General features: G+C 37.6%; 1 protein-coding gene across 1 annotated transcript; it reads right to left on the bottom strand.

Moving 5' to 3' along the window:
• Positions 1 to 1,851: 1,851 nt before the first annotated feature.
• adisspb (adipose secreted signaling protein b) lies at positions 1,852 to 27,516 on the bottom strand. The gene is made up of 6 exons (XM_082162459.1): positions 27,385 to 27,516; positions 23,293 to 23,391; positions 14,121 to 14,257; positions 11,391 to 11,529; positions 8,647 to 8,772; positions 1,852 to 7,209 (listed from the first exon to the last, which is right to left on the bottom strand). Exons 2-6 carry the CDS (start codon positions 23,309 to 23,311, stop codon positions 7,109 to 7,111), a joined length of 522 nt encoding a protein of 173 aa, XP_082018585.1. The 5' UTR covers positions 23,312 to 23,391; positions 27,385 to 27,516; the 3' UTR covers positions 1,852 to 7,108.
• Positions 27,517 to 27,765: the final 249 nt, after the last annotated feature.

Here is a 27,765-nt window from a genome sequence, read left to right as displayed (position 1 = left end):
GTTTTCGCATGTTCCGGCATCGGGCGTCCATGCAGGAGGAGATGTGTAAAGAAGGGAAGGAAGGTGGAGGGGGCCCTGTGGGCATGTGGAAGGACCCTCCTCAGCTATAGGATCGCGCTCAACCCAAAATACATTGTGCATATATGCGCTGGGCTTCAAGGTCTGTGACCGAGGCACTGGGAGGCGCTTCACTGCTTAACCACGTAGAAGTAATTCCACACACCAAACATGGACCCGAGCAGCGCAAACTTTCCCTTTCCCCCCGTGCATGACTTATATAGTCAATTTACTCCATGACTACACTGAGTGTTTTTTCTTTTTTTCTCCGTATTTGCTCTGGGCTGGGTTACAGAAGCCCTGGAGGAAGAGCCAGCGTATTTCAGGATTTCTTCGGGAGGAGGGAGGTGCTCATTTTTACGTGGGACCAAGTCAGGAATATCCTATAATAAACGACAAAATGCAAGTAAATAAATAATATCGGCCTATTATCGGTCTACTCTCAACACAATCCGTTGGCTGCAGCCGTCACGTTAACCTGTAATTCCAGAGTATATGTATATGGGGTTTTTATGTTGACTGACAGCAGCGACGTCACTTCCGGAGTGTAATCCATCAATTGATTGATAAACAGAGACGAGTAAGAGCACGAGGCGCTTTCAACAACCCGTTAGCCTTCAGCGCAATGTGAATGAAACTATCCCTGTTGTCTTTAGACTTTATGCTACTCGGTAAGTAGAATAAACTAGACAGTTTTTTAAATTCGCGTTTAATTCATTTAGCGCTTGCTAAATAACGGACAAGGCAAATGTGTTCGAATGCGTCACGATTATAAGCGCCGAAAAATACGGCACGATTATTTAATTAGGCTAAGGCTTTTTTACTATAGCATCAAGGAGAGGAACACGCCGAGGGACGTAGGCTACTATTTATTTTGCAGAGATAGGCTACATTAATAAATAAACGTATAGCCTAAACTTAAACTCTTTCAAACTGAACAAAATATAGCCTAGAAAAAAACTAAAGAGCATAATTATTGACACTATTGTTTTAGCTACCTTTTTATTTTTTAAATTGACAAATGCACAGCTTACTTCCTCACAACGTTTGTGCAAGGGAGAATGTGCCTCTACAAGTGTTATAATCGAGAGAAGGGTCGGTTTGTATGGAAAAGGTTGATTTATCATTTATCAGCGATGCCATAAGAACACTTTTAGTTCCCCAAAGAACCTTTCAGTGAACAGAACTCAAAAGAACCATTTTCTCTTAGTGTGAAGAACATTTTGTATAATGGAAAGGTTTACTTTAAAGGTAGCCTATACTTGGAACCATATGCCAACAAAGAACATTTATTTTAAGAGTGTAAGATGGAATACACATTATGTGCGTTATTGTGCAAGTCTGAACGAGGGGTTTATTTGTGTTTACCTCACGGTGCACGAACCGCAGGTGTTCATCTCATCATTGAACCGTTGCCATAATACACAAAAAAAACAAAATTAGAATCTTTTATCTGAGTGCGCAATCCCATTACGGAGGCCGCAATGACATAATTGCAGTTTTGCCACTTTCAGCAGTGTTTATCACTCAGTGCCGAAATGGCTCATTATTGAATTCAGCTGCTCAGCACAGATTAAACAGTGAACGTGATGAATGGAGCTGTCACTCACTTCCTCAAACCAACAGTACAGTCAAGAGAGGTTTAATTGCCTCCACTGCTCTCTGGCCCCACAGTCGCACACACTGGCCCTTTCCTCCAACACACTAATGTTGCAAAACAGCCAAATACACAAACAGACTTTCCCATTTTGGGTTTACCTGACTAAACCAAGAACATGCTCAAAAAAGGACATACACTGTAAATGATTTATTACAGCTTTTTATCTTTTGTCACATCAACTTCAATACTTAATGTGGTTCAGATAACACAATATTTTACGTTTCTATTTATTAAACCAATCTCCATTTAATAATAATAATACAAATTAACTTACTTTAAGTTAAACCAAAAAAATTTTTTTACACTCACACACACCACACATACAGGTCTATCATTTTTTGCAATAGCCTTGCATAAACAAAAGCACAAAACCACATTTTAAGTATTTTCACAGATTTTAACCAAAAGTCGTTCTTACGAGGATATTGCTTAAAAAAGGTTATTTTTAGTCAGATTTATTTATTTATTTAATAGTCAAGGATTTAAGGTTTGTATACAGAAATGTACTTTTAAATGTGACAACTAACCCCGGTCTCTCCGTTCTGCAGCTTCTAAAAAGTTATATGTTGGATATTTACATGTTTGCTCAGGTTACAATAATATATGATTGAAGTCTTAAATGTGATTGAAGTCTTAAATGTGATTTAATCTGACTCAGTCAACCATGACAACATACATGAATAATAACCCTTAATAATTCCTTTGCTAGACCGCAACTTAAGGGTCAAAGCAAGACGCATGTTATAGTTCCTTAGTTCTTAATTCTGATATGTAAGGAGAACTGTGGACCAGACCTAGATATTATTAAACTGTCAGCGTGTTGTTCATTTCCTTAATAGTTTATAAGAAAATTATAGAACCTAAAAGAAGACTATAATTAAAAAAAATATGATCTTCCAAGGTGAACAACTAAAAACGTCTAAATTACAACAAATGCAATAGAAAACCATTGAAACACGGAAGCTACAGTAAAAGTACAATTAAGGCTTCTTGGGAAACACGAACAGACTCAGTATGAAAAACAGAAATAAATGTATTTGATCGAAATAAAACGTAAAAATGGGCCATAGTAATACAGTCATTTACAAAACAATTAGTATTGTAAAGAAGATCAATGTGAAATTTTACCCAAACTTATACAAAATAAGGGTTTTGAGTGTGTGAGGGAAACTTCTTATTTTCGCAAACACATTTAAGTTTCACTTGAGTTTATTTTTGGCTTTAATTAACAATAATAGTTTGAGCTTATAGTAATTTTTAAGTCACATTTTTCGCGCGCATGCAGCAAATTACGTGTGCCATTTATTAATGGGAACTCAAAGTTAAAGTGATAGTTCACCCAAAAGATTAAAATTCTGTCATCATTTACTCACCATCAACTTGTTCCAAACCTGTATGAATTTCTTTAGAATTTCTTGTAGAATTTCTTAAGAAGATATTTTGAAGAATGTCGGTAACCAGTTGACGGTATAGCCATTGACTTCCACAGTATTTTTTTCCAACCATAATATGGATGTCAGTGGGGTCCATCAACTGTTTGGTAAAAAATTCTTCGTTTGTGTTGATCAGAACAAAGAAATTCATGGGGTTGGAACAACTTGAGGGTGAGTAAATGATGACAGGATTTTCCTTTTTTGAGCGAACTATCCCTTTAAGTCAGATTTGCGTTTCAAAAATGATAACCAAAGCAATAGTGCAAAGGCGCTGGCAGCTCAAACCAGCTGTAGACTGGTGCACTATCATGAGGAAGCTGCCACATCTTCATAAAACTAAGATTATAAGAGGTCATTTGGCTTTAAGCAGACTTTTCTGCTTCAGTCCATCAGTGTTAGATATCACTGAGACGCACAAAGGTATAGTGACACTCAGGCATAGAGACAATACTGTTTCCCTGAGGGGAGAGATCTTGACAACGAATGACTGACAAATCTTGACGTGATAATTCGGGCTCGAGATAAAAAAACGTTTTTCTCCTTGTCATTGGACAAGTGAAAAGATGTTAGGGTGTCAGATTTGGACAATCATTTACTTATTTTTTCTTTACTAAGTTTTTGCACGCAGATTTTTTTAAGTAGGCCTATAGCCTACATTTCTACGGAGCCCCCAAGGGGACATGGTGTTGGGGAAAAATTTGAGAGGGGAGGAAAGATAAGTCGTCAATGTGTTTGCGCCGTTCTCTCGCAAATGCTTTGCGTTCCCTCGAGAAACATTGGTTCTTTGCGCGTGAACGCAAGTTTCTCGGGGAACTCAAATATTTTGCAAGCGAACGCAAACTTTCGCGGACGAACGCAAAACATTTGCGAAAGAAAGCAAAAGCATTGGCAAATAACTTTTCCTCTCCTCTCATATTTCTTTTCTTCACCGTGTCCCTTTAGGGGCTAGATACATTTCACATATGGAATTAAGTACAATCTAAGTTAAGTAAAGTTAACAAAAGATAAATAAGTAACTTTAACTTGGCCAGATTAGCCTACTTTGCAATACTCTGTTTCAACTTTCAAGTAGCCTACATTTTACTCAAACAATATAACTTTAAATTAGACCATGCTTTTAAAGTGAATGCTTTACTAGAACATCTAAGTAATTAAAACAGTATATTGTGAGTAGACAATCTACTACACTATAATACCAACCCGAACACAGAGACCTCAAATAACGGTAAAATTCGTCGGATCATTTTTGAGGATAAATGTGTCATTTTGAGTATAAAATGAACAGATTTCACAAAACAGCAAGTTACTAAACCTAAAACAATGGTAAAGATAAAACAGTGTAACACAGCTGTGGAAGTGGAACAGTGAAAAATGCAACCTTATTAATTTTTCATGCCGAAGTGCATGATGGGAACACCAGTATCAGAAAGTTGAGTAGGATTTACTTAATTTTACGTTGATATTTACGCGTTGATTTCTACAGGTTTAGATTGAGTAGGCTACTAGAATTTTCTTTTTTTCTTTTAATTATTGCCTTATCCAGGTAGAAATTTGCTGTAGTATTTACTTCACCACAGAATCATTGTTATCAGTGCATGATTAAAAATAATACACCTATCGCGGCTCTAGAAATGCAATAACCCTATTTAAATTAATCTGATTTGCTACTAATTTAGATTTGGCTACGTGAATAATGGATGTTTACACTCTAAAAGTAGCTACCCACATCTTATGAAATGAGGATTACATTTAAAAAATAAATATATTTTAGGATGAGTAGAAAATAAGACTGAAATTAAGTTAAAGCTCCTTCAGAAATAATGGTTTCAGATTAAATGAACGCTCACCTGTCAGATTTTCATCACATTGAAAACAAAAGGTCTTTCTCATCTCACCATTCTCACGAGACAATGAGCTTATTTAGTTTTCTGCATGGATGTCTTTCACTTATTTGGATAAATACATGGACATTGATGCATTTGTATATTCATTATTTATTTGATTATCAAGCATGATCAAACGCAGTAGGATTTAGTGTTTTTTTTTTTTTCATTTATCAATAACCCATACAACACCTGAAGTTCACACCTAAACTGTGAAGATATCCATTAGTTAGAGTACACTGACCACTAGTGGCTGTTCAATGCAATGATTCACTAACTATTACACCACACTAATTATTATAAAAGCATTTCGAGTCAACAAGTCCATTTTATTTGAGAGTAAAAAAAATAATAACAGTAAGACAGAAAAAAAGCTCTCAAAAGTGAAGAGTCAACCGTATTATTTGCTCTGGGAGTTTGACGGGTTTTTGAGGTGGGGGGTTTGACGCCGTTTGAAAAGCAGCATTCACTTTTACAGAGATCCGTAAATGCAGTTCAATGGACAATACAGTAGCTACAACGGACATGGTGAAGGGGGAATTAGGATATGGGATAAAGATAAACAATTATCTGTCAATGTTTTTGCGTTCGCTCACAAATGTTTGCGTTCCTCTGAGAACTTTGCATTTGCTAGCAAAGAAACGTTTTGCGCGCGAAGACGCGAATGCTTCTCGGTGGAACGCAAAAGTTTTTGAGAGGGAACACAAAACATCTGCTAGAGTAAGAAGCCCCTAAAGGGACATGGGGGAGGGGATTGAGATGGAGGAGAAATTATTTGTCAACGCTTTTGCGTCCTCTCTCAAATATTTTGCGTTCGCTCGCAAAGAGCTCAAAAGGTTTTCTGAGCGAACGAAAAGTTTTTAGCGATTTTTATTTTTATTTATTATTATTTTTTTGCGAGGAAACGCAAACGCATTGACGTTATTTTTCCTTCCATCTCATATGTTTTCTCCCACCACAATGACCCTTTACGGGCTCCGTACGACTGCACACAAATGCATTGCTACTTGATTTAATTCCCATCTCATATTTTCAGGGGCTCCATACAATACTACGCTGCAAACATTCAGCATCAGTCAAATAAACTAATAATGTTTATGATTTCAGGCACTTCGGCTCTACAAAACCGACCAATGTTACACATAAAAAGATTTATGAACAGCCCTTAAAGTGATTATCTTATTAAAATATATCAGGGCAAACATGGATCTAAAGTGAAATTTGATCCGAGTAAATAATTATCAAATCAATTTCAGTTCATGAATCAAAACATTCACACTTTTAAGCCACAATGCGATAAAGTTCATGGTGCAACATCTAAGTTTGATGGTGTGGTCAGCAGCGCCCCCTACTGGTACAAACAAGAGGCTGATTCACAGTGAGCACAAGCATCACCCTAGATTATACCTGTCAACATTGGGATTTGAAAATAAGGGACATTTTTTGCGTTTTTCCCCCCAAATTACTTCAGCGAAAATCCCGCCCTGCAGCCGATTCTAAAGATTTTATTGGTCATGTGAATCACAGTAGCCTACACCAAACACTGATCCCTAAACCTACCCATCATTGTAACCTTAACCAATGAAATTAGCTGCTGCAGGGCGGGATTTCCGTTTAACTGGTTTGCGCCCAGTGGGATTTTTCAAAAAAAAAAAAAAAATCTAGAAAGATTAAAAATACGGCAAAATATTTAAACGTGATGATAGCGGGATAGCAAGGTAAAACACGGGAGGATCCCGGGAAAAATGTGAGGGTTGACAAGTATGCCCTAGATTGAGTTTAAAATCACAGATTCGAGCAAGAAAGTGCAGTAACACAGACATAAAAGCATGTTATATTTGTTTTATCTAAAAGAAACATTCAGTCATAATACTGGAATTCAGCGCAAAACACACTATTTGATTGTTTTTTTTTTCTCCTCCAAACCTGAAAAACGACAAATCACAGAGTAAACGACAGATCATTCCTGCATTCCATTGTAACAGTAAAGAAGCCAGTGACCACAGTGTGTTTTCAAACGCTGCGAGCAGAAAGCAGTGTGTGGCACTGAGAGGGAAGTGTGTGTGTTCAGGCGTTTAGTCGAAGCCTTGCCAGTCGCTTTGCTCAGAGTCGTACTCGAGTTCTGCTCCTACACACCGCACACCTTCCAGCAGCATCGGGGTCCCGTGGAGACGGTCTGACAGAGGAGAAGAGCCACTTAAGTGAACGTTATCAATTCTACAACATCGCCTGCACACAAAACCGGCTGTTTTAACCTTTAAAATGCTGCCGTCAGTGCAAGTTAAGCTCAATTGCGAGCATTTGTGGGATAATGTTTATTACAACAAAAAATAATTGACTTGTTCCTCCATTTCTTTAAAAATTTCAAAAATCTAGAGATTAATCACTTACATTGGAAATGAATGGGGCCTATTTTTGTCAAAAGTAAAATACTCAATATGTAAACAATGTGTGCTAACATGAGTCTAGTGAGAGAAAATCACTTCCTAACCGCATTTCGGTCTCGAGTTTCAATTTTACAACCCCATAAGCCGTAAAACTATTAAAGAAATGATGAATCCTGAAAAAAATGCATCACAGTTTTCACAAAAATATGAAGCAGCACAACCGTTTTAAACATTGATGATAATCAGAAATGTTTCTTGAGCAATAAATCATCATATTAGAATGATTTCTGAAGGATCATGTGACACTGAAGACTGGAGTAATGATGCTGAAAATTCAGCTTTGATCACAGGAATAAATTACAGTTTAAAATATATTCAAACAGAAAACAGTTATTTGAGATTGTAATAATATTTCACAATATTACTGCTTTTACTGTATTTTGGTTCAAATAAATGCTTCCTTGGTGAGAAGAGACAAACACTTTAAAATCTCACCAACAGTAGTGTAATATGCACATTTTAACTGAAGAATTAAATGATGGATGGATAAATTAATAATGATATGCTTCACATTTTTGCTTTAAACCCCTCAAAAAAAGAAGAGCCTTATTTGCTTCCATTTTAAGGTTTTTGGTTAAATTATTAAGCAAATTGAAACAAGTTGAAATTATTTTGTGCTGATGAACATTATGCCACAGATTTTCTTAAAGGGATAGTTCACCGGAAAAAAAGAAAAGAAAATTCTCTCATTTACTCACTCCTCACTCGATCATTTACTATGTTTTTCCAAACCTGTATGAGTTTCTTTAGTCCTGTTGAACACAGAAGAAGATTTTTTTGAAGATTGTTGGTAATTAAACAGACATTGACTTCCATAGTAGGAAGAAAATACTTTGGGTGCCGTCAACTGTCTGGTTACCGACATTCTTCAAAATATCTTCTTTTGTGTTCAGCAGAAGAAAGAAACTCATGCAGGTTTGGAACAACTTGAGGGTGAGAGTGATAGAATTTTCTTATTTGTTTCTTCTTCTGGTGAACTATCCCTTTAACTTGTACTGCTCCTGGAATATCCCTTTAACCAATGTTTGCACCAGAACGCCAGTAGAGGGCAGCAAACAACCTCACATCAGATCTCCTTCATTCAGGGTATCATTTAACACAGTGTCCCAAAATATCACAAGAACCATAACTCTGTTTTTAGCCAGTTTGGCTGATCTGTCACTTACCCATGACACGGGCGTGAACTTTGACCTTCACACACGCGTCCTCTTTGCTCTCACTAAGAATCTGCACCTCCTCACACATCACTCCCTCCTGATGGGCCATATATTCACACGTCACCCTCAGACCTCCTGAGCACAGATACAGAGGAACAGTAAGTCATTTATACAGGTTATTCTCCAGGCATTGTACATGAATGATGTAAAACGATTTTGATCTCACAGACAGAAAGTTTGTTTAGCTGTGGCGACGGCTCACACTCGTGAGTTCAGCTGGACGAGAGCGTCTCCGTTAATGGGCACATCTCCGGTCTGATGTTTATTTATCATTTAATCATGCGCACACAATCTATCATCACAATGGAAAATGCCTGAAGCTGATATGAGCTGTCATTCCAGTGGCAAACAGGTAGCCCCGCCCCCAAACTAACACGATTGGCTGAGACAGAAGTTGACATGTTGGGACTCTCACAGTATCAAAACACTTTAATAAGTTAAAGTACTAATGTTTTAGTGGTCGTTCACAAATAGCATCGTTGGCATTCTATTGCACTGTTTATCAATTGTTTGTCTATGTAAACATGCGCTAGATTTTTTTAATGTTTATTTATTTTGTGATGCCCAAGAGCACCGCTAGTCTTCCTGGGGTCCACACAACACTTAAATATTATTTATATATAATTTTTTTTTTAAATACACAAAACATTAAAAACACTGTCAATGACGAATCAGAGTCCAACAACAAGTTTAGCATATATTCAAGATTTGTAACCATCTGTGAATGTACAAAAAAAACAAAACAAAAGTCTAACACTTATAACTCATCCAACTAACTTCTGTGCATAACCTCTTAAAAATATGATAATCCGATGTGTCTCAAAGATGAACATCTTTGGCGTTGTGTTTTTGATGTCAGAGTCGTGATAAAAGAAATCCAACTACTTCCATTGTCCTGCGTCTCGAGTTTTTAAACACACATTAAACTGCAATATTAGAACATATTAACCACTGAATATGACACACTTAACCTTTAAATTCACCAAATGTTGTGCATATTTGCCTAAAAGCTACTTAGCTGTGCATTGAATAACCCGTAAATGCTTTGTTATTCTAATACCTGCCCTGTGAGTACGTTTTTAAAAACATGTTTTTTATTTCGTCAGCAGATCAACAGCACTCAAAGATCATACTTTCCTCATACAGCACTTGCTCATTCATTCACATTAAATAAACTCTTAGAAATAACTGGTTGAAACCGGTTCTGAGAGCCTTTCACTGGAATATCCTGCATGGCTCTCGTGAGATTTTATTCTTAAGCGGACGTAAATCTCGACCATAGTTTACTTGTGGGGGAGAGTCTAGACACACTTAAAAATGCTTTCATAAAAAACACTTCTTTATGTGTATCAATAAAAATAAAAATAAAAATCATCATAACAATAACATACCAATTAACAACAACTTAATATAAATATACTATTTACTATCCAATCTATTCTCTTCTGAAAATAAACAAATAGAAATATCTATCCATCCATCCATCCATCCATCCAACCATTCATCCATCCATCCATCCATCCCATCGCTCTAACCCTCCATCCATCCAGCACTCTAACCATCCATCCATCCATCCATCCATCCATCCATCCATCCATCCATCCATCCCATCGCTCTAACCATCCATCCATCACTCTAACCATCCATCCATCCATCCATCCAACCTCAATCCATCCAACCATCCATCCATCCATCCATCACTCTAACCATCCATCCATCCAACCTCCATCCAACCTACATCCATCCATCGCTCTAACCATCCATCCATCCATCCATCCATCCATCGCTCTAACCATCCATCCAACCTACATCCATCCATCCATCCATCCATCCCATTGCTCTAACCCTCCATCCAACCTACATCCATCCATCGCTCTAACCATCTATCCATCCATCCATCCATCCTCAATCCATCCATTGCTCTAACCATCCATCCATCCATCCATCGCTCTAACCATCCATCCATCCATCCATCCAATGCTCTAACCATGCATCCATCCATCCATCCATCCATCCATCCATCCAATGCTCTAACCATCCATCCATCCATCCATCCATCCATCCATCCATCCATCCATCCAATGCTCTAACCATCCATCCATCCATCCATCCATCCATCCATCCATCCATCCAATGCTCTAACCATCCATCCATCCATCCATCCATCCATCCATCCATCCATCCATCCATCCAATGCTCTAACCATCCATCCATCCATCCATCCATCCATCCATCCATCCATCCATCCATCCATCCATCCATCCATCCATCCATCCATCGCTCTAACCATCAATCGCTCTAACCATCCATCCATCCATCATAACATTCAAAAGGCTCCTAAAGGATTTGGACACACTTAAAAAGGCATGTCACTGAATTAAAACCGTGAGGGAACTGCAGGGCTGAAGTGTTGACGAGTTATGAAAAGCTAATAATTAATATAAAAACCTAATGATTAATGAAATCATAAAAATGTCAAAAAAAAAAAAAAAAAAAAAAAAATTAAAATAAAGAGTTTACCATCATGTCATGTGACCATTAAATTATTGAAATATTAACTTAAATATTTTAGGTTAAAGGGCTGACAAAAAAGTTTGGGAATCTCTTCACTAAGCCAACAAACACCAGAACTAACTTGACGTTTCTTCATCAGCATGTTCAGCCGTGTTGGGTCAGAGAGCGATGGGACGTACCATCTGAGGACGTGGTGATATTAGTGATCCGCAGGTGTGGATTGGGGACGGGGGCTGGACACACGTCTTTCCCGAGCTCTGGCACCTCAGGCAGTGTGAACACGATCTCATATCGGTGCTGCGCTTTCAGGAAGCCCACCTGAGGAGATCGAGAGAAGCAGAGAGGTTATGAGTGGTGTCATCAGGTCTACGATGATACGAGTCAAACTGCTGTGTGCACTTGATCTGCTACTTTTGATGAAGATCATGGTTTACTGTGATAACCAAGTAATAATAAGTTCACCGTTAGCGTTAATTAAATCTTAGCTGACTGATAAAACCATTGTATGAATCAGTTTACTTATACTAACTTATTATTAACGAATTTGTGAATCACAGTTGATTGCTTCATTGATGATGACATCATAGTTTGCTGATATTATTAATAAAAGGAATTTGCCTTGACCGATCAATGATGAAAATATAGTCAACATATTTTGATGAATTTAGAGCCAAATGATCATTTATAACATCATAGTTGACTAATTTCAGAATGGAATGAATTGTAGGTGCAGAAGACAAAAGGAAAAACTATTCTGTCAGATTAAATGTTCATTACTTGTTGAAGATCTTATTAACCAAGGAAGGAAAATGGGATAATAATTTGAGGGTTAAAAACTAATGAGCACTGGTGGAAAAGAGAGTGACAGAACTCATGCCAGGAAACCTTCAAACTGCATCTGGGTCTCAGCGAAAGATGACAGAATCACATGACGTCTAATCGGACCAGAGTCTTCATCAAAACATAATAATCGAACAGAGAGACAGTCCAGAGGTGCAGGTGTTCATATACTGCTGTCTCCATGGCAACACAGGGCAGTAGTGGGACAGTTAGATGGAGGGAGCGAGAGCATGTGCGATGAAAAGAGTCACAGAATATGACACCCACTGTGGGGTGAACGTTACGCGAGCATGTTTGTCTATCTCGTCTCAGATATTTGCGAGTAGGAGGAATGAAAAGACTATATTCAAAAACTCACTGTTCTCACAACAACAAGCAACTTGTGCACAGTGAAGAGTCACAACAAAACAGACCCCATTTACTTTTATAAAACACATTCATCTATTTAACATCCAACCAACCAACCAATTATTTATCCAACCAACCATCTACCCATCCAACTAACTATTAGTGGTCGGCCCGATATAGTTTCTTTGATGGCCGATGCCGATATCTTAGAGAGCAGGGTGGCCGATATAAAGCCGATATTTATATATATCTATATATATATATATATTTTTTTTAAATATATATACACATTTATATTATATATATATATATATATATATATATATATATATATATATATATATATATATATATATTTATTTATATTTATTTATATGTATTTTAATCAATATTTAATAAATTAGAAAACAAATCTTTAAAATAAACATGCTTATACTTTTTAAAATGCCAAATATCGGCCAATATATCAGTCGACCACTACTAACTATTCAACCATATATCTATCCATTTATCCATCCATCCAACCAACAATCCATCCATCCATCCATCTAACTAACCATATATCTATCCATCCAACCAACCAACCATCCATTTATCCAACCAACCAACCATCCATCCATTTATCCAACAAACCAACCATCCATCCATTTATCCAACCAACCAACCAACCAACCATCTAACCATCCATCCAACTAACTATACTTCCATATATCTAACCATCCATCCAACCAACCAACCAACCAACCAACCAACCAACCAACCAACCAACCAACCAACCAACCAACCAACCAACCATCCATTTATCCAACCAACCAACCATCCATTTATCCAACCAACCAACCAACCATCCATTTATCCAACCAACCATCTAACCATCCATCCAACTAACTATACTTTCATATATCTAACCATCCATCCAACAAACTATACTTCCATATATCTAACCATCCATCCAACAAACTATACTTCCATATATCTAACCATCCATCCAACTAACTATACTTCCATATATCTAACCATCCATCCAACAAACTATACTTCCATATATCTATACTTCCATATATCTAACCATCCATCCAACAAACTATACTTCCATATATCTAACCATCCATCCAACAAACTATACTTCCATATATCTAACCATCCATCCAACAAACTATACTTCCATATATCTAACCATCCATCCAACTAACTATACTTCCATATATCTAACCATCCATCCAACAAACTATACTTCCATATATCTAACCATCCATCCAACTAATAACTATCCAACCATATATCTATCAATGTATGTATCCATTCATCCATCCATCCATCCATCCATCCAACTAAAACGAGAACCACTACAAAAAAAAATAATAATTCAATTCGCTTGATGGCAATCCATTGCACCAAAAAGTTATGGAACAACTAATCAGAGATAAAAATAGTCTCATCACAGCCGTGGCCGAGCGGTTAGTGCACATGCTGACATACTGACCTGTGGAGCTCATATGCAACCAATCTGGCTTGTGTCATTTCCTGATCCCGTTCGCTCTCTTCAAATTCCAGATACAGCTCTTGGCATGAGTTCTGTCAATGCCTTCACATAATAACGCATAATAACAAAGAAGCTGAAGATTTGACGTGAGCTGAGAAATAAACTCAGTGTTCTTCCTGTAATATAAACTCATATACTTGACTAAATGAATAACCTCAGCTTTATAACTCGCTCTCACCTTAACCAGGAAGTTCCCGTTGGATTCGGGTATCACCATGACAACGGAGTCGTGCAGTTTCTCGTCAAAATGCACATGTGAGTGAGCGGCGGCGGCCGGTTCCTCGGCGAAGCGAACACCCCCCGTCTTAGACGACGCTGCAGAAGAACAAAAGCAAAGCACTTACAGCTGCGCTAAACACACACTTGCCCACAGATTTACACACATCCAGATTGTGAGGCGCTGAATGAAAAATGCTCAAGAAGCTTTCAAAAGTGCAATTATTCAAATCAACCTTGCCATTTGACACCCGAAAACCCTGAAAGCTCTTCAGTCTAATATCAGAGATTTTTCATTTCTTTAATCAAAGAAAGTTACAGCAGAGTGGGCTTACATTCAATTTAAAATCTAATTTCTATTTAGAAGTTTTTCTGCCAGAATTCATAAACTATTTAAATAGACTAATGTATATTAAATACATTTTAATATATTAAAAAATACATTTAATTTCTTAAATTAAAGAAAGTTACAGCAGAGTGGGCTTACATTCAAATCAAAGTGTTTTAAATCAGTTTAAGACACTTGGATGTTTTTAATTTAAGCTTTGGATCAAACAAGCACCTAAAAATGACGCAGACAACAGGAAATGACATTATGACACAAGTATTGGGCCTAACAAAACGGTTTGTTTCCCTCTTTCCCACAGGATTTATTAGGGATTGAAAACTGGTTTTAGGTTCACTGTGTTTTTAGGGGATGTGTATGTCTAAGATGTGTTCATGCATTCAAACATGGCTAGATGGAGCACAACAAAATGGAACAAGAAAGCAGGAGTTAATCAAATTAAAAAGATGCATCTTTTCTGAGAGGGTTTTACTGTGCAAGCTGTCTAACACCTTCAATGTGCCAATTACAGCACCAGCACTAAAAATATCAAAACTAAAAAAAAAGAGAGAAAGAAAATCCCTAGCAATGTTCTTCCTGGCTCTCCTCTTTTACAGTCTGATTTAATAAAGCAGGTAGCCAGGCCCTCAGGGGTGTGTTTCTCACACACAGATCAAACTAGGTCTTGAACTAATGTGCAAGATCAATGCTAATTCTTCTTTTAAAATCCATTTGTGTTGCAGGATTAGGGTAAAACTGCTTTTGAGAAACCACATATTCAAGTACAGTCTCTATTCTCACCAAAGCCGCATTTATTTGATAAAAAACAGTGTTTTCTATATTTGAATATATTTTAACATGCAATTTATTTTTGTGATTCAGAGATGAATTTTCAGTGTCACATGATCCTTCAGAAATCATCCTAATATGCTGATTCGCGTCGATTTCTAATTATTAACAATTTTGAAAAAGTTGTTTTAAAAAATGTTGTGCTGCATTTTGTGGAAACCTTTTTCTCTAAGATTTTTGATGAATTGAAAGTTAAAAAGAACAGCCTTTAATTGAAATAGAAATATTTTATAGCATTATAAATGTGTTTACTGTCATTTTTGGTCAGTTTAATGCGTCTTTTTGAATCTTAAACTAACCCTAAACTTTTGAACGGTCTCCAAACGCTCACATCTGGACCAACAGAGCACAAAGCCCACTGTAATGAACATCAGCTTTGGGGATTTGTCCTTCATTTTCACTCTAAAATCCTCCATGTCTGTTCAAAGCCTCAGCCCAAAAAAACCCCCCCAAAAACTGCTTTTATTGTAATTTGGCGATAAGATATTGCAATTAATTTCCTTTTTATGTGTGAAGTTTTTTTTATTTTGAATCTAAATTAAATTATCAAGTAACTAGATTAAAAAGATAACTATATTTTTACATTTTCTAAAAAACGCATGCATGCTGATTTCTCATGCTAACCGTCTCAATTCTAGGGTGTTTGTAAGAGCATTTCTATGTGGTTGCTAAAGTCTTCTGGCGGTTTCTTACAGTTACATTCATGCATTTAGCATTGAACAAACTGCATTCAAGTTACAAATTTGATCAGTTCATGCATTCCCTGGGAATCGACCCATGGTTTAAATGCCGTGCTGCACTGTTTGAGCTACAGGCTTCTTATATGTCAAAGTCAAAAGAGCCCACTTCCAAGATATTCTAGTTTCTAGATAGGATTCAATAAATAATGTAACAACTCACCTCTCACAAAAAGCCACATGATTTAAAGTGCCCCTATTAGGCTTTCTTGGATATAACCTTCAATGTAATGTTTAATATAGCCGTTTGTCAATGAAAGGTCTGTTTCAAAGATCACGATAAATGTAGTTATTGTCTTCCAGTCTCAATTCCTGAATGAACCTATGTAGGTTTGTAAAAAATTTCCATAATGCCAGTCTGGTCTATGGCTGCCTGCAAACGTCTACTTTGACCCTCAAACACTGTAGTTGTAGCTGAGACTGGAAGAGTTTGGTTCGTGTTGTTCATGTCGAGAAGACGCTGTTTTCAGTGCTGTGTGAATCCACTGTGATGTTCTTCCAAAGGAAGAGGACTTGTGCTGGAATTGATCTGGAAAAACCAACGGCATCATTCGTATCACTGTGTATCAAGCGCTGAGGAAAATCCAGATATGGTAATGGCTGTTTGGTTTCAGACACACACTGTAATCGGTAGACCAATCACAATAGACTCCAACAATAATAGTGGCAATATTACAGACATTAGTTATAAAGTATTCAAATAAGTGTCTTATCACACATGGCAATCGCACAATAAATACTTTGCTGTTAAAATTGAGTGGGCTATAATGTAGCGTCGGCACTGGGGACTCATCTCATGAAATGAGCGGACATTGACAGACATACTGCTGATTACATCAGGGACTCTTTGGATCCCTGCACTACGAATAAAAATAAATGACATTTTAGATTCAGAGGAAGTCTAGTGAGATGAACAAGAGTAATAAAACAACAAGATGGTGTCGCCAAGACACATTCACACTCAAACTCAATAAACATGTACATTTACATTTTATCCAAAGTAACTTACGAATGAAGAGCACCACAAACAATTTGTCATAAGAGCACAATGCCAAGTTTAGAGTATGAGAACGATTATCACACAAACTGGAGCAGAAGTGAAATGCAGAAAAGAGAAGCGCAATTTTAAGAGAACTATATTTGAGTATATTTTACAAATATAGAAATGATATGAATCTGGAGGGTCAGTGTTGACCCGGTTTGCCTGCAGCTGTATGTCATGTGGCATCAGTGGCGGATACAGAATGTCATTAATAGGTGGGCCTGGTGAATATACGGGGGGCCTCGGATTTTTAAGCTTATATACACGCCCAGTGGCGTAACTTTGCTAAATTAGATATATGTACATTGTACAATAACATTACGATGTCCAGCAATCGATTTAAATAGTAGGCTACATGGTGTTTAATTTGTCGTTTAATGAGATGTAGCCTTATATATTTTGTCAGTGCTGACAATTTTTGTGTGACTAAAATACATAGATTCGCCTATTCAAACAACGTACACCTAAATGGTCCAGTGGTAGAACTTTCGCCAGCAGTGTCAGAGGTTGTGGGATCTAATCCGCACCAGTTTAGTTTTTTTTCTCATCAAAACTGATTATGTTCATCAGTGGTTGTATATCAAGGAGGGACATGTGTGCATTATGATGTGTGATTTCACCAGAACGAATAGAGTATCCGCAACGGATTGAAGCGCGCGTCCGGATTGAAGCACGAGCCACACGAGAGAACACTGTATCAGCGCCACTGATCGCAGCGGCAACGAGCACTTTCATCACTTGATTTAAAAAACACAGTTCAGCGCTAGATCGTCTCTTATTTAACAAACGAACGAAATGAATGCTCTGCTGGTTAACTGGAGATGTTTAATGTATTTGTAGAATTGGTACATTAGTGCCGCGAGATGTTTAAAAAAGTGGTGGGGACATGTCCCTCGCCCCACCCGCAAATTACGACTATGTAACACGCCTGATAAATATGTCAACTATAGCAGATCAGTACTTAGGTAGTGAATTTAACTACCTTGTACTCATGTCAGTCAGCCCTCCCGGCTGCTTTAAACCTGAAGTTCATCTGTCTGTTATGCGACTCGCATGTAGACTATCACAACGTTAAGTCAGTGCGCGCACAGAGAGCGGTGTTGCGTGATAGCATCACTGGACTGACACATGATATGCCGACATAATATTTTTCTTTTGTAGCTATTTTTCGTAGCTATTGTACATAAATGTCCTCAGGAAACTATTACAATGACATTATTTATTAATTCATTATTATTATTATTATTAAAATTAAAAATTAAAATTGTTTTTATTAATCTGATTGGGCGGGCCACCGGTCAATCTGGGTGGGCACGTGCCCACCCAGGCCCACCCATAAATCCGCGCCTGTGTGGCATAGAGGTAAAATTACACATAATGTAATGTAATCTGCATGGGACAGGATGACATTTGTAGTATGTGTGATCACATAATTGGCCTCATTACAGAGGATATGGGACTCCAACTGTTCGCCCAATGTAGAGACTATAAACACTCTCACACATGACTAACAGACCTGCCAACCAGCGTCTCATGGTCTAGATGACCAACACAGAGCATTAAAATACTGTCCTGGAAATCTAGATTTAAACTTGATATATATGCACTGCAGCCTACATTTTATAACCTATGAGCATAACAGACTAGAATCTTATTACTGCTTCTTATTATTTATCTCACAGACTCACACTAGAGGTCTTCACGGGTTCACTTGAATCCAAAAACCCAAAGTCCGACCCGAGAACCTCGGACACGTGTAATTTAAAATAACTATGCTTTTTCCGAATGGACCTGAGAAGACCTAAATTCTTTTCAACTATGTCGGGCATTTAACAAAATTTTATTATTTAAAACAATTCTATGACAACTTTATCATCTCACTTTTGCTAAGTTCTCTCTGAATCTGGACTCTACGCTCTAATTGCTTCTACATCTAGACTCGGTTGCTCCACATTTTTGCCTCCCGTTTCAACGAGCACCGTCAGCATGGATTAAAATAAGCTTTAATCATCTTATGATCACGTAAATAACATTACGGTAAAAGTTATAGGACGTAATGAGGTTACAGTGATGATGAGTGACCGACATTGACAGCATTACAGCGCATACTTGCACGCGCGTGTCAAGTGCATTTTCGTGAAACTCACGTAGAAAAGGAACAATCATTTGTAATAGGGCTGCATAATTAAAATGAAATTATGCTTAAAACGATTTGGCTTATGGCGATTATGAAATCAAAAAGGCTGTGATTATGTGCAGCTTGTCAGTGACGTACGGCTCTGTGATCAGTAGTGAACGCTGCTCCATCTGAAAGCACTGCGAGTTTGAGTCGCTTATAACGTGAATTTGCAAACATGAGAAGCATTTATGAACCTCTTGTCCAACAAAAGACAACATTTAATCAATAAATCAAAGAGTTTCAATCTTCTGTTTATTCAGGTACAGATAGTATGATGCCCCTAGGGTTTTCCTGGAATGACGTGTGTTATTGTACTTCTTCTGCGGGTTATATTTGGCGCATGTGTGTGTGTGTGAGACGCCCTCTGGAGTTCAGATGGAGCAGCATTTACTACCGATCATCCGCTGCACTGACAAACTGCACATGGGTCATTAGCCGCCTTTCCATTACCCTTCAAATTGCGCAAATTGAAATTGCGAATTGAAAATACGCCCAATGGAAACGTAAATCTAGCAAAAACTCCCATTTATCGCAGAAAAGTGTTTACGCTCGCATGAGGTGGTTTTTCAGGCAATTCGAAAAAGAAATGTTTTGCAAAACTGCAATGGAACAGTTTTTGCGCATTTACAGGTCACATGACGTAGATGACGCGGTGTGTTTGGACAGAATACGAGACAGAGTTCTTCATTAAATTGATAAAAGACAGAAGAATTACAGGAATAATGGAATAATCTAAACCTCAAATAAATGCCACAATCAAGACCTCGAAGCAGATATGAGGGAGAAACACCCAGAAACACCTCATATGTGCCGCTAACAAGTATAATAAGGATCGTTCTTTACCATTAATGATTGGAAAACACACATACATCTCCTTCGATTAATAATAATGGCTAGTGCAGTGGCTGAGATTTACATTTACATTTATTCATTTTAGCTGACGCTTTTATCCAAAGCGACTTACAATTGCTATATATGTCAGAGGTCGCACGCCTCTGGAGCAACTAGGGGTTAAGTGTCTTGCTCAGGGACACATTGGTGTCTCACAGTGGATTCGAACCCGTGTCTCTCACACCAAAGGCATGTGTCTTATCCATTGCGCCACCACCCCACGCCACCCCACGCCACCCCACGCCACAGATATACATAAACCTATCAACGTCCGTTGTCATGGTTTTTGGAATGACTACTTCGCGAGAGGAAAAAATGACGTTTTAGTCGCATAACATCGGTTAATGGAAACGCAATTTCACAATTTTTTGTCAACATTTATAAAAAAAAAATTATAATAATAAAAATAAATAAAAATAAAATAGCAAAAGTTTTGAGCAAATCTGTAATGGAAACGCGCCTATTGACGAATAAGGTTTTTAAGTGTTAAATTAATGGAGATATAATTAATTTATTAATAATTTAATTGTTAAGTGTTAACAATGAGATTATGTGGTTTTTACAATCAATTAACACTGCTTATATATATTTTTACAAGATGGACAAAATGTGTCACCAAAAAAGTAATTCGGTTTAACCATGAATAAATCTAAAATTATTCATTTGAAGATAATTATTCATGAAAAAACCTGATTTGACATTGATGCTGAGATAGTATATAGTGTCACGGAAGAAATATAAAATAACATTATCACTGATTTGATGAACGTAATCATTTTATTGGACTACTCTAAACCCTTCCTACATATTCAAGTAAAACATTGCACAGGGAAATGAGAAAAGAGGAAATGTAGGAAAAATGTGTATTATTGTAGTTCCTTTAGTTATTAAAAACAATATTATTCCATTTAAATATTTACTATATATCGGTTTTACCAAGGCTGGTTATACCGAATGACTATCTATGTCTGCTGCCCTTGATATAATGAATATTTAAGACAATACACAGACAAAAAGAGTTACAAAAGCTAATTTTATTTTGATTATAATATTAATGTAAAAAAGTACATCAAACATGAAAACATTGCTGTCATGCCCACTATCATCAAATACGATGAAACCACACGTGATTTGGCAAAGGCTGAGATTATTTTATGTATAAATTTTCGATTAATCGTGGAGCCCTAGTTTGTAACCTCACACACAGAAATCTATCTTCATTACGCTGCGTGTTCATGCAGGGATTTTCTTTTTTGTGTGTGCAGAAGCCGTTCGCCAGACATGAGGTAAATATCGTTGCAGACAACACTAGCGAATCTATGATTTATTAGGCTGTCGATTTAAGCTATCACGTTTATTTTTCCGAAATCCCCTGGTCACACAAATAACTTGTATCCATCGGGAAGGCAATAATATAAAGTAATAAGTAGATAAATAAATGAAAGTAATGGAGCAGCGGCCAAATCAGTCAGAAGGAGTCCAGTCGGGTTAGAAAATAAATAACGTCGGATCGGACTCGGGTCTAATTTTATCGACTCGTCTCGGGTTTTTCGGTTGAAAAATGTATTTATGCATGTCGGGTTCGGGTAAGAAGTGATTCGAGTCGATTTGGGAACAGATTTTAGGACCCAAGACGACCTCTAGTAGGGCCAAAGGAATTTATGTCCATGACTTTCAAGGCCCGAATGCCTGATAAATGTCTGAAAAGGTGGATTGGACTAAATCATATTTGTTCTTTATAAATGATCTAAAAGCAATTTCGTTCTTTTGATTGAAAGCAGAAATGCTGCCGTCTGGCAGGGACCAGAGATCGACAGACTCTCTATTAAGCGAATGCTCAGTGGTGCTGTATAGAGGTTTAGATTATGAACCTCATCTAAAACTTCACACCGTAGCCATGGCAACGACCAGAAATCTGGCCCTTGAGGAACAGAACATTTCCAAAAAAGCTGTTCTGGGGTCAGTTTTGTGCTTTAATACACAACAACACAGCCTCGAGCAGGCTGGGATTGGAAGATGCTTTGTGACTGTCGCACAGCTGCCTGAGCTGAGGAAACCGTAGATGTTCTGCTGCAACAATACACAGCATGACAACAGACCCTCTGCCTTCATCCAAAATGAAACTTTATCGCATTCATACTCACAAACAAAATGGAGGCCATCTTTGTGCCTCCAGGATGGATTGATTACCACAATAAGTGGTGGAAAGACAGCAGCCAGACATTATCTTTTGGGAGTTTTTCCGACGACTCTGAAAGGCTTCTCAGACAGACGAGAAAACAGACACGAGCTCTTGCACATTTCCTGATAATAAGAAACAGCCCACATGTTTAGCAACTGCTGAGTCACCACCAACTGAGCAAGAATTCATTATTGTTCTCGCTTTATTAAAATCTCTGAAGCCTCATTCCTGAGAATGAAAAGCCAGCAGGTTGTCAAAACTCATGATAAGCAGATTGACATTTTTGAAAGGCAGTTTAAAGTCACTGTGGTGGGAATCGGGATTTTTTTTTTTTTTTTTTTAAATGCATTCAACTTCCTACATTTCCTTCCTAAAAAGTCTTTTTAAAAGTTGTCATACACTACCGTTCAAAAGTTCAAGTTATTTAATAAATTACTATTTAAAATAACTGTTTTCTATTTGAATATATTGTAAAATGTCATTTATTCCTGTGATGCAGAGCTGAATTTGCGCTCAAGAAACTGATAAATATATATATTTTTTTTTTAAATCTGGGTTCTTTGATGAATAGAAAGTTTGACAGAAGAGATTTTATTTGAAATATAAATATCTTGTAACATTAAAAATTTCTTTCTTGTCACTTGTGATCAATTTATTGCATCCTTGCTGAATAAAACAGACAAACAAACAAAAACAGAAAATGCATATAACTGAAGCACCACTAATAATTAATGATAACGTTCATTTATATATTCAGCATTAGTACTGTGATTTATCAAATGCTATAAATACAGAGGAAGTGAGTTTCTTTACACCAAAAAAAAAGAAAAAGTTTATATTTGATTTCTGGCCAATTTGAAAAATGAAACGCAAAGCTGCTGCAAAAATGAAAAACTTCAGTTGTGAGTGTGGAAAAGAGAGAGACGTACCTTTCTTAGCAGTGGCCATCCTGGCATCAATCTGGAGCAAACACTGAATTAGCTTCGGTTACGACCTCATCGTAGATCTCGTCTGACCTCAGAACAACCCTGAGAGAGACAGAAGCAGAACGAGAACAAGAAATCAAAAAACAGAAGCTGATAGATGATATAGCAAAAACAAAACTATGGAGTATAGATGGATTTTTTTAAAACCAAAAGAAGGGGACTATCATACTCTGAGCACAGTTAAGAGGCTTGCATTTCTTTTGTTAAATCTGCTGCATGTTTCCATGACACAAAGTGCCAGCTGTACGGACCATAATGCAACAGGACAAACACCATAAAGTAGTGAATTATGAAGAAAAAAATACTCAGTAAGAGAGCTGGATTAAAAGCATCACTGAAATATGACCAATCGTGGCGATTGATCTCTGTGGTCGTGGATCCTAAACGCTGGATTTACGTTGTACAGTGAGAGAGGCTCAAAGACGGCCACAGTCTTGCGACCAAAGATAGCCTGGGATAATTCCCTGACAATTTCTCACGATCATCTGTCAGTGTGTTTGCTGCTACGACCCTCGTCTACTGACTATAAACATGCAACATGAAATGGCGTATTGATCAACGCGATGCGCTAAAACTTAAAACTGTTTTCCTCAAGCTCCATTTGCAAGATTGGTGTGACATTTTCCCAATCCATGACCACGTCCATATTCTCCTCTTTCTCTTCTTTTCAGCGCACATAAAAACCACAATTGCTTCAGTGTGATTGATCTTGCTCTGTTTGTTCACCACTAGCTCATGCTGATGACGTTTTATTCTTCTATATTAATTGCGTCGTAGCCTACGATTCAACAGGTGTCATCATCATATAGTCTACATACATGTCATCATCATACAGTCTACATACGTGTCATCATCATACAGTCTACATACATGTCATCATCATACTACATACATGTCATCATCATACAGTCTACATACGTGTCATCATCATACAGTCTACATACATGTCATCATCATACAGTCTACATACATGTCATCATCATACTACATACATGTCATCATCATACAGTCTACATACGTGTCATCATCATACAGTCTACATACGTGTCATCATCATACAGTCTACATACGTGTCATCATCATACTACATACATGTCATCATCATACAGTCTACATACGTGTCATCATCATACAGTCTACATACGTGTCATCATCATACAGTCTACATACGTGTCATCATCATACAGTCTACATACGTGTCATCATCATACAGTCTACATACATGTCATCATCATACAGTCTACATACATGTCATCATCATACAGTCTACATCATCATACAGTCTACATACATGTCATCATCATACAGTCTACATCATCATACAGTCTACATACATGTCATCATCATACAGTCTACATACATGTCATCATCATACAGTCTACATACATGTCATCATCATACAGTCTACATCATCATACAGTCTACATACATGTCATCATCATACAGTCTACATACATGTCATCATCATACAGTCTACATACATGTCATCATCATACAGTCTACATACATGTCATCATCATACAGTCTACATACATGTCGTATCCGAGATTATTAGATCCATGTCGTACAGGCTGATTTGTAATGATCTTTGGATTGCCAAAATCACTCAGGCATTATGCTGGTTCAGACTACAGATGCTGTTTGAACAGTCAACGTGTTTTAAGTTTCAGTCTTTTGTCTTTCAATTACTCCACCCTTTTATTCATCTCTGGGTGATGAATGTGCCTTTATCGGATCTCATCTTTCCGCAACTCGTAAGAAAACCGCTGTGACTGGAATGAAAGAATATGGAGAGACTTTCTAATTCACCGGGAGCTGAAAAACTCACTAGCCTAATCTCAGAGAGAGAGAGAGAGAGAGAGAGAGAGAGAGAGAGAGAGAGAGAGAGAGAGAGAGAGAGAGAGAGAGAGAGAGAGAGAGAGAGAGAGAGAGAGAGAGAGAGAGAGAGAGAGAGAGAGAGAGAGAGAGAGGGAGGGAGAGAGAGAGAGAGAGAGGAGAGAGGGAGAGAGAGAGAGAGAGAGAGAGAGGGAGAGAGGGAGAGAGAGAGAGGGAGAGGAGAGAGAGAGAGAGAGAGAGAGAGAGAGAGAGAGAGAGAGAGAGAGAGAGAGAGAGAGAGAGACTAGGGTGAAGAAGAACCAGGGTGTCAAGATGTTAAATGCACATCAGAGAGAAGAAAGCTTGATGATGTTATTAAGTGGCAGAGAGCTCAGATCATCATAACCACAGCAGACGTTCAGAACTGGAACATAATGAGAATTGCAATGATTTTTTTCTTTTTCTTTTATAACAAAACACTCAAGACTAGCCATTTAAGAACGACTGTTCCTGTTTATCCGAATAATGAAAGATATAGAGAAACTGCAGAAGGTAGACAGTAGAAAACAATCATTTTTAAGGAAGCCTCACTATTTCTTTTGCTTCTGCTTAGGGTTAGTGATCTGAACAAACCCCTGCTGTAAGAAGTGAATAATGTGTTACTTTTCTAAGCAATCACACTTACATTTTTCCCCAGGCAGACGATACAGCTGACAAAAATATCATGGAGACTTGATGGGCTCTTTTAATTTTACTTTATAAATGTTTTAGCAACCACTCAGAATACCTTAGCAACCACATAGCAACACAATGGCATTGTAGCAGTGACTTTTGCATGGACCAAACACCATCACATTTTCTTATGAACGTAAAAACATTTATTTATCTACTGCATTTGGTGCAGGTGAAGTTATTGCACCAAATGCAACAGATATTTTTTGTGCATAAAATGCAACAGATATTTTTTGTGCATAAAATGCAATAGCTAATTATTTTATGCACCAAATGCAATAACCATTTTTATGCACAAGATGCAATCTTATTTCCATGCACCTATGCAATAACCATTTATACACCAAATACTATGATTATTTTTGTGCACCAAATGTAATAAACATTTATATGCACTAAATGCATTAACAATTTATTTTGTGCACAAACTGCAATAAATCATTTTGTGGATCAAATAGCAAATGCAGCAACAATTATTGCATTTGGTGCACAAAAAAAAGTGTTATTAACTAATGCTTCATATGCAATAACTAAATCATACTTTTCAAAGGGTGTGGTTGCTAATTCCAAAGTCCACAAATACAAACACCTGCTATCCTTGACTCACTCAGTCTTTTTACTTTAATATTATATGTTATAATAGACCCAACTAAAGTTTAAGATGCAAGGAAAAATATCCTGTTGAAACTACAGTAAAACACACATGCAGCTTCGGTTGGGTGTGCCCCTTAATCAATTATTCCTTCTTTCTCCCCTGTTCTACATTCACAAATGACTTAATACATTTAGAAAAAGAAGTGCAGAATAACACGCAATTGCACATGTAATCCGATGTCAAAGCACAGATTTCCTCCATCATCTCTACATCACACACTTCGGCTGAAGTGTCAACACAAGCGCCGCAACAGATATGAACCAGTTACAGTCTGTACTAACATGGCACAGAGAGAGAGAGAGAGAGAACTGGGTCAATGTCTCATATGGATTGCTTTAGCGAGGACATTTATATGCTCGTGTTCACCCTTTATAACCAAAACATACTCAGCATGCATCTTAATCCTGAAAGCCATCTGGAAAAACACGAAATCCCAGGAGAATCTGCTGTGGCTTGCTGGCTGTCATGCATTCTTCGCTAATTATACACTGTGACTATCCTGAGGACACAATACTTTGAGAAGAATGAGCCCTAACCTGAATTTATAGGATGCAAATATTATCCATTTAAATATGCATCAAGCTCCTCCAGTCAATGGCATTCGGTCTGTTGCATTACACAGAGCTTTGATGAAGCTTTCAGATTCTGCTGATGTTGAGACAGAAACGCTGCTCTGTGGGATTGTGGACTTGAAAGACTTCACGGACAATCAAACAATGAAATGCTGACTTCTAGCGCGTGGATGCGTGGATCTTCTCGAGTCCTCTTCTGATAGTCGATCACAAACTTATGCAACCTCGATCATTTTTAAAAGCATGACTTGAAATACTCACCTATTCTCGTATAGTGGGCTTCTGCTGTGGTTGATTACAGTCTAGAACTTCTCGAGATGTTACAGAAATGAAACAGAACCCGCTAAAAACCCAAACCTCCAGTCAGAAGCGAGCGACAGAGCGACTTCACACACACATACACACACACACACACACACATACACACACACACACTTAATAGAGGCACAACTTCCGCGTTAATCACGTGGTTTCTGCTGTTGCACTGTGTTATCAACGCCCGAGTTGTGACTTTAGTGACTGAGTGGGGATTTTTATTAATTACAGTAATAACTCGGATTTTATAACATTTGTATCTCACAACTCTGAGGGAAAAGGGTCATTCCTGGTATTCGGTGTCTTTTGGCCATCATAAAATGTAGA

Source organism: Leuciscus leuciscus (assembly GCF_965113295.1).
Source record: "Leuciscus leuciscus genome assembly, chromosome: 2".
Taxonomy (NCBI): Eukaryota; Metazoa; Chordata; class Actinopteri; order Cypriniformes; family Leuciscidae; genus Leuciscus; species Leuciscus leuciscus.
The sequence above is the reverse complement of the archived record's forward strand: the minus strand, read 5'-3'. Positions and strand labels throughout refer to the sequence as shown.